This window comes from Phoca vitulina, unplaced genomic scaffold (genome assembly GCF_004348235.1).
Source record: "Phoca vitulina isolate PV1807 unplaced genomic scaffold, GSC_HSeal_1.0 scaffold1081, whole genome shotgun sequence".
Lineage (NCBI taxonomy): Eukaryota > Metazoa > Chordata > Mammalia > Carnivora > Phocidae > Phoca > Phoca vitulina.
In genome coordinates this window covers 1865-10204 of record NW_022590768.1, presented here as the reverse complement: position 1 = coordinate 10204, position 8340 = coordinate 1865, and the positions used below count along the sequence as shown (strand labels likewise).

Here is an 8340-nt window from a genome sequence, read left to right as displayed (position 1 = left end):
TTTTATCAGAAAAATTTCAAATGTAAAAGAAACAAACTACTTCAGGAGGGATGATTTGCTAAAGCAGAAGAAACATCCTGGTAGGCCATTCAGACGTGTGGGAGTAGACTCTGGTTATATGTAGTTAGAGGTTAGTTCTTCCTGAGATTCACTTATTCTGGATACTTCTGCCATACCTCATTAATTATGACAACTGCTCCAGGAACACATTTCTTAGATTTTTCTAAGAATTCTATCTGCTCCCTAGAGTCATCCCTTAATTTGGTAGAGTTCAGATTGTTCTCCTTAATTATGTTTATGGCATCACAGTGGAGGACACGACCCCTGAAATGAGGCTGCTTGAGTTTGAACCCTGTGTTGAGCACTGAAGAGTATAAAACTTTGAGCAAAACATGTAATTTCTCTAAGCTTCACCCTCCCCATCTATAAAATGGTAAAAATTAGAACAACACTTATGAAGCAGTTGGTAAGGATTGAATGAATTGATGTATATAAATCCCATCCACAGTGCCTGACACATAGGAAGCACTCCATAAATTTCAATTCTATTATCATTGGCCAAGATTTCTGTATTATCATCGCGTCCAGAATGTGGTGAACTTATGGGGGAAGTGTTGTACAGCAGTTAAGCGCACAGACTCTGAGGCCAGATTTCCTGGGTTGGAAGCCTTACCCCACCATGTACTTGCTATGTGATTTTGGTCAAGTCTCCTGCAATTTTGTGTGCCTCCGTTTTCCCATACATAAAGTGGGGATAGTAAGAGGTACCTTCTAGGGTTGTAATGAGAATTATTAAATTAATATATGCAAAGTTTTTGTATATGTAAAGTATATAGTAAGTTCTAGTAAATGTAAGTGATTTTTTCACTCTTCTGTCTAGATCGATCATAGCTTCAATTCAGAACACTTTTTCTTTTCTCAAGGAAACAAGTTGTCCCTATTAATAATGGAAAGTTAACATGGATATCCAAGGCCAGAGATACCACAAAAAATTATATAATAGTGAAAGAGCCAATGTTAATTAAACATCAAGGGGGTAGTGTTCAAGATGGTCCTCAAGATAAAAGTTCACAGTTGAGACAACCAAGTACCGAAGACTTTTGTCTGGAAACAGGACACCCATAGCCCCCGTCCATGACCCTTACTCCAACTTACTTTTCTGTTATGGGGAACACATCGCACCAGGTGGGATTATTACTTCAATTCCCATAAACTTCTGGAAAAGTAGACAAAAGCTAATGTTTAAATCTGATGCTGAATTATCTTCAGTTTGGCACAGAATTGAATTCTAATTTTGGACTTGTGAGTTTCCAGTAAAATCACTTTCCTGGCACCCATGGCCATGGGTGTCGATATCAAACCTGGAGGTATAAATAGTTGTGGATGAGAAATGTTCATCACTCTCCCCAGTCCAGATCCAGAGAGCAATCATGAAGACCATCATCTTCCTTGCCCTGCTGGGAGCCACTGGTGAGTCTATAATATTAAACGAATCAGGGGGTGTCCATGATGTATTTGTTTGCACTTTGTACTCTGAAAGACAACAATGAATGTTGAATAGAATCTCTGTATTCAAGAAGCTTAAAATATTGAAACAACAGCATATATAGTAGTCCTCTCTTTTCTGCAGCAGCTACATCCACCCCCCCGCAGATGTCTGAAGCCACAGATAGTACTGAACCCTATATATACTGTGTTTTTCCCCCCGCATATACATACCCATGATAAAGTTTAATTTACAAATTAGGCACAGTAAGGGATTAATAACAAACGTAGTAATAGCATAGAACATTTATAACAATGTACTGTAATAAAAGTTATGTGACTGTGCTCTTCTGTCTCTCTCTCTCTCAAAATATCTTATTGTACTGTACTTACCTTTCTTGTGATGATGTGAGATGATAAAATGCCTACGTGATGAGAAGTGGAGTGAATGACATAGGCATTTTGACATAGTGTGAGGCTATAATGACCTTTGGAGGATACATCAGAAAATGGATCTTCTGCTTCCTGACTCTGGTTAACCAAGGGTAACCAAAACCACAATAAGAGGGGGATTACAGTCATACAAATGTCTATACATAATTAAATCTCCCTTGTGGGGGAAAGATGATAGTGAGTAAGAGTAATTAGCCTAGAAAGTATAAAGAGACAGAAATTACCCTGAACTTCAAGGTAAAATCTATGGAAAAAGAGAGAAAAGGAAAGGATAGTTAACATTAGGGAAATGCTGTTTTGACCTTTCTAAGCACTTGGAATTAATAATTGAGAGTTAAAATTGGGACTAGTGACTAGTCTGGGCTCATTGAAGAGGCTATGAGGGTCACAGCCCGTGTCTCCTCTGCACCGACAGGCATCTTCACAGGATCTTAACAGGTGAAGGTACTTCATTTCTCATGAAAAAAAAGCCATGGGCTGGGTTTTACAACGTCTTTGCTAGTGAAATCTCTCTGGTGTTAAATAACATATCATTTAATCATCAAAGGAAAGAAAAATGTCTATTTCTGTCTTTTATACTACCAAATTTTATACAAATCTTACGATTAAACTCTCCCCAATTAGACGGGTATAAATTCAATAACTTAGTCTATACATCTGAAAATGTCTTTCCCAAAATTACTTTAAAATATTTGAACAATAGGGTACATATAAACAATCACTGACTTTGAGAGCCCTAGAAATCTTAATAAATCAGTGGGCAAACTTCAGAATGCTGAATAAATTTTAAAATGTTGGAAAGATAACTGAGATAAGGGGTAATGTTGGAAAGGAAACCACATACTATTCTATTAAATTATGTCATGAAAATTTTAGGCAGGAACTAAAAGAGAAATTGGGGGAACAAGAGTACAACACTCCCAATTCCTTCTAGGCTGGACCATTCTTAGGTGGCTAGTAAAAGCTTCCTTTCTGTTCCTTCATTGGGATATCTAACCTATACCAACTACCATAAATAAACATAAGCATGGTTACTGCAGAGCTTTACTGAACACCTATTTGCATGTCTGCTGAGCAAGGTTTTGTACAAAAGTATTCTTTATACCCTTAGAGAGTAATGTTCATGGCATTTATTACATAAAGAGTCTCTGACTGAGGTGTGTGTGTGCGTGTGTGTGTGTTGCATATGTTTCAAATGGTATATTTATCAAATTTAAAGCATAAATTAAAAAATTAGATACTTATAATAGTATAAGAGTATGTGTTAAAAGTATTGAATAATAAGATTTTGGAAAAAATCATGTAAAAATTATGTTATCACCATTTCCTGATTATGTGTGAGAGGAAAACATTATCTACTTTTTTCTGGTTAATCTGGAAAAACCTTGTGGTAAGTAGAAATTCCAAGATGGATCTGTTTAACTGATTGTTTCCAACTTTTCCTTGTCAGTTGCTTTCCCCATTGATGATGATGACAAGATCGTTGGGGGCTACACCTGTCAGAAGAATTCCCTGCCCTATCAGGTGTCCCTGAACTCAGGCTACCATTTTTGTGGCGGCTCCCTGATCAATTCCCAGTGGGTGGTGTCTGCAGCTCACTGCTACAAGTCGTAAGTAACCAGTCCTCACATCCCTGTTCTCTCAGATCAACTCATGCCCCAGCCCTGCAAAAGAAAAATCCAGGGCAAACTACACAGCTATGCTTGAGGGGCAAGCATTCAGATTCTAGGAGCCTCATCATTCCCCCCAGGCACTGAATGATGCATTGAGGGAAGTTTACATGGAAAGGTAAACTTAGAGTTCCTTGATGTCCTTCCAAATGATGGTACCAAAGACATGGGAGGGGAGCTAGTGAGTGATGAAGTATACTTAGAACCAGCTTAAGAGCATTATCAATAAATAGTCCTAATCATGATAGCTCAACCAGGAAAAAATGGCATATGGTGGTAATAACCCATATGAAGCTTTCAGTAAAACATTAAAAATAAGCACAATTCATTCTGCCCCCTTAAAATTCTTTCATGTCTCTGATTCCTGCCACATCTCCCTACAGTAATCGGTAATCCCAACCAGAGGAGGAGTAACAGGTGCTGAATAGTCACCACCAATTCCTGTTTCACCTCCCATCTTTTTATTGGCATCACTTAGTCATGGGAAATAACTTTCTAACATGATGGTGGGCTGTAAGTCTATACTGGTAGGGACACCCACCTAAGAGTTACTCTTACCTGCACCATATTTGGTAGGGCTCCCTTAAGTGCACAATTTCCTATGTGTGGAAATGCTAGCAGGGGATGGTGTTCATGCTGGTGGTCATGACTGGGGTAAACTGGGAAAGGGGAAAAGCTGAAGTTGGTCCTTAAGGAACTTCATATCCTTTAATCCAGCCGAATCCAGGTGCGTCTGGGAGAACACAACATCGCAGTCTCTGAGGGTGCTGAGCAATTCATCAATTCAGCCAAGGTCATCCGCCACCCTAAATACAACACAAACACTTTGGATAATGACATCATGCTAATTAAACTGAGTTCGCCTGCCACCCTCAACTCTCGAGTGTCTGCTGTCTCTCTGCCAAAATCCTGTGCGGCTGCTGGTACCCAGTGCCTCATCTCTGGCTGGGGGAATACGCAGAGCGTTGGGGGTAAGTGTCACAGGGAACAAAAGCACCAACTCTGGAAATCCTAGAAGGGAAAGACATGTCGAGGGTCAGTTAGTCCAAATTGTCACTCAAGGCAAGATTCCTAGAGGATAGTTTGTAGACATATGGAGTCTTAGGAAGATCCCTTTGCTGGAAAACACAACAAAAATGAGCTATGATAAAGATGGCAGATATTCAACTGAAGTGTGATTAGTGATTTGCAAAGAAGTAGAAACTGAGGAGGTAAACAGAACAGAGGGATTTGATACTGCCTAAAGTAGAGACCTGCTTGAGAAATAGTCTAGATTTGAGATCTGTAGTCACTGATAAAGTCAGAGAAAACAACTTGTTGATTAAAACTGTTGGCAAGACTTTCCAGATAAAAGTTGTTCTTCCAAAATAAAAGTTACTGGTAACCTGAGAGAGTAAGGAAAGAGGGGGGAAGATTGGGAAAGAAATCTCCAGGAATCCTGTAGGTAATATTCTTCTATTTTTACTCCTGCATCCAACAGAAAACTATCCTGATCTTCTGCAGTGTCTTCAAGTACCCATCCTCTCTGACAGCACTTGCCGCAATGCCTACCCTGGCAAGATCACCAGCAACATGATGTGTCTGGGCTCCCTGAAGGGTGGAAAGGACTCCTGCCAGGTCAGTTTCTTTGTACTCGTTTCAGCGGAACTTCATGCCCTTCCACTATAGTTCCCTTTCCCAAAACACAGATTGAAAAGCTGTCTCTGGGACGGATTATAAGGGACCACGGAGAGATTTGAGATCAGTCATAAATTTTCTTTTTGAGATATTAATGGCTAGGGCTAAGGGTAAAAAGATACACAGAAGATGGTGTGCGTAAGGCACCCTGCTGAAGAGGTATATTGTAGAAGGAAGCTTTCTGAAAAAAAGCAGGGCTAGCTGGACAGCACTGCACTCACCAGTCCTCACCTCTTCTTGGCCCTGCATGCCTACAACTAAGAAAAGAGCAGGAGCTAGAAGGAGGGAGGAGGAAGGAGAGGCATGCTGTCAGAGATTGAGAATTGGATTGCTAGGGGAAGGGAAGGTGCTTCCTAGAGAATCAGCTACCTGGGAAAACGGACCCAGAGTAATGGAGAAACAGGGTTTTGCCTTTCTCCCATCTTGGCATAGTTGAGAGTTCTTACTGTCTCTTCCCTCTTGTGCAGGGTGACTCTGGTGGCCCTGTGGTCTGCAACAGAGAGCTCCAGGGCATTGTCTCCTGGGGTATTGGCTGTGCTCTAAAGGGCAAACCTGGTGTCTACACCAAAGTCTGCAACTATGTGAGCTGGATTCGGGAGACCATCGCTAAGAACTAAGCATGTAAGCATTTGTACCGATCTAAGCACCAATCTGTTGGTCAACTTCACCTTCCAACCATACCTAAAAACAGTAGCTAAAATAAAAACATTTTGTTTCACATCGCATGTGTCCAAGAACTGTCCTTACTTAGTATTATGAACTTTCTCTTCAACCCGGCTTCTGAGTAAGAGGGTGTACATAGAATTGAACAATTACACAAAGATAGAAATGGAGAGGTTATGTCATGATTCATTCAGCCTGCTCGAAATGAATTTACTGATCAACTACTATCTGCTAGGCTCTGTGTGGTCCACTGAGGATATAAGCATGGATAAGCTTAGAGGTCACTGATACCATCACATTTTTAAAAAATTTTTTATTGTTATGTTAATCACCATACATTACATCATTAGTTTTAGATGTAGTGTTCCATGATTCATTGTTTGTGCATAACACCCAGTGCTCCATGCAGAACGTGCCCTCTTTAATACCCATCACCAGGCTAACCCATCCTCCCACCCCCCTCCCCTCTAGAACCCTCAGTTTGTTTTTCAGAGTCCATCGTCTCTCATGGTTTGTCTCCCCCTCCGATTTCCCCCCCTTCATTCTTCCCCTCCTGCTATCTTCTTTTTTTTTTTTCTTAACATATATTGCATTATTTGTTTCAGAGGTACATATCTGAGCTTCAACAGTCTTGCACAATTCACAGTGCTTACCAGAGCACATACCCTCCCCAGTGTCTATCACCCAGTCACCCCATCCCTCCCACCCCACCCCCCACTCCAGCAACCCTCAGTTTGTTTCCTGAGATTAAGAATTCCTCGTATCAGTGAGGTCATATGATACATGTCTTTCTCTGTTTGACTTATTTCGCTCAGCATAATACCCTCCAGTTCCATCCATGTCGTTGCAAATGGCAAGATCTCATTCCTTTTGATGGCTGAATAATATTCCATTATATATATATACCACTTCTTCTTTATCCATTCATCTGTCAATGGACATCTTGGCTCTTTCCACAGTTTGGCTATTGTGGACATTGCTGCTATAAACATCGGGGTGCACGTACCCCTTCGGATCCCTACATTTGTATCTTTGGGGTAAATACCCAGTAGTGCAATTGCTAAATCGTATGGTAGCTCTATTTTCAACTTTTTGAGGAACCTCCATACTGTTTTTCAGAGTGGCTGCACCAGCTTGCATTCCCACCAACAGTGTAGGAGGGTTCCCCTTTCTCCGCATCCCCGCCAACATCTGTCATTTCCTGACTTGTTAATTTTAGCCATTCTGACTGGTGTGAGGTGGTATCTCATTGAGGTTTTGATTTGGATTTCCCTGATGCCGAGCGATGTTGAGCACTTTTTCATGTGTCTGTTGGCCGTTTGGATGTCTTCTTTGGAAAAATGTCTGTTCTGCCCATTTCTTGATTGGATTCTTTGTTCTTTGGGTGTTGAGTTTGGTAAGTTCTTTATAGATTTTGGATACTAGCCCTTTATCTGATATGTCATTTGCAAATATCTTCTCCCATTCTGTCGGTTGTCTTTTGGTTTTGTTGACCGTTTCTTCTGCTGTGCAAAAGCTTTTTATCTCGATGAAGTCCCAATAGTTCATTTTTGCCCTTGCTTCCCTTGCCTTTGGCGATGTTTCTAGGAAGAAATTGCTGCGGCTGAGGTCGAAGAGGTTGCTGCCTGGGTTCTCCTTTAGGATTTTGATGGATTCCTGTCTCACATTTAGGTCTTTCAACCATTTTGAGTCTATTTTTGTGTGTGGTGTAAGGAAATGGTCCAGTTTCATTCTTCTGCATGTGGCTGTCCAATTTTCCCAAAACCATTTGTTGAAAAGAACCATCACATTTTTGAACAGATGATGACACCAAGGTGCAGAATGTGAAAATCAACTGCCCAAAGTCTCTCGACAAGCTCATAGTCAGGTGGAGACCAAGCTCCAGCTGTCTTGATCCCCGATGCATTGCCGCTGCTGGGACACCAGGGCTGCTTCTGTGCTCTAATCTATCTGAAACTCTGTGAGGCTAGATGGGGAAACCACCAGGTGGAGAAATTTTTACAAATCACTGATGTCCTGCATTCTCCAAGGTTTTACCGACTTATATGTTCCCCTTCTCTGAGATCTTTCTTGTTTTCCCACTGGGCTTTTATTGCTATAGCAGCCATGATGTCTGCAGGCAATCTGTGCCCCTCTTCCACCAGCAGTCCCCCAAAGCCCAGTCCAAATAATGTAGTATTTTGAACTTGAAGAAAAAGAAAGCGCAAATGCACGTACATTTGTAAAAATAGATCTATTACATCCAGTTCATAGAAGATTTGTCTACAGAGTTCGTTTGGAGTACAGGTCCCAACACATGATTCCTATGCATATCCGGTGTAGATCCAGGAAGAATATCATGGGATCTGAGCATGGAAACACTGGAGCAGGTGGAGGAGGTTTGAAAGGGGGA

The 8340-nt window shown here is 41.0% G+C and overlaps 1 protein-coding gene across 1 annotated transcript; it reads left to right on the top strand.

Moving 5' to 3' along the window:
- Nucleotides 1–1417: 1417 nt before the first annotated feature.
- On the top strand, nucleotides 1418–5902 carry LOC116629469 (cationic trypsin). Its single transcript, XM_032399753.1, has 5 exons — nucleotides 1418–1470; nucleotides 3389–3548; nucleotides 4326–4579; nucleotides 5089–5225; nucleotides 5753–5902. The coding sequence occupies exons 1-5, from the start codon at nucleotides 1431–1433 to the stop codon at nucleotides 5900–5902; spliced, it is 741 nt and encodes a 246-aa protein (XP_032255644.1). The 5' UTR covers nucleotides 1418–1430.
- Nucleotides 5903–8340: the final 2438 nt, after the last annotated feature.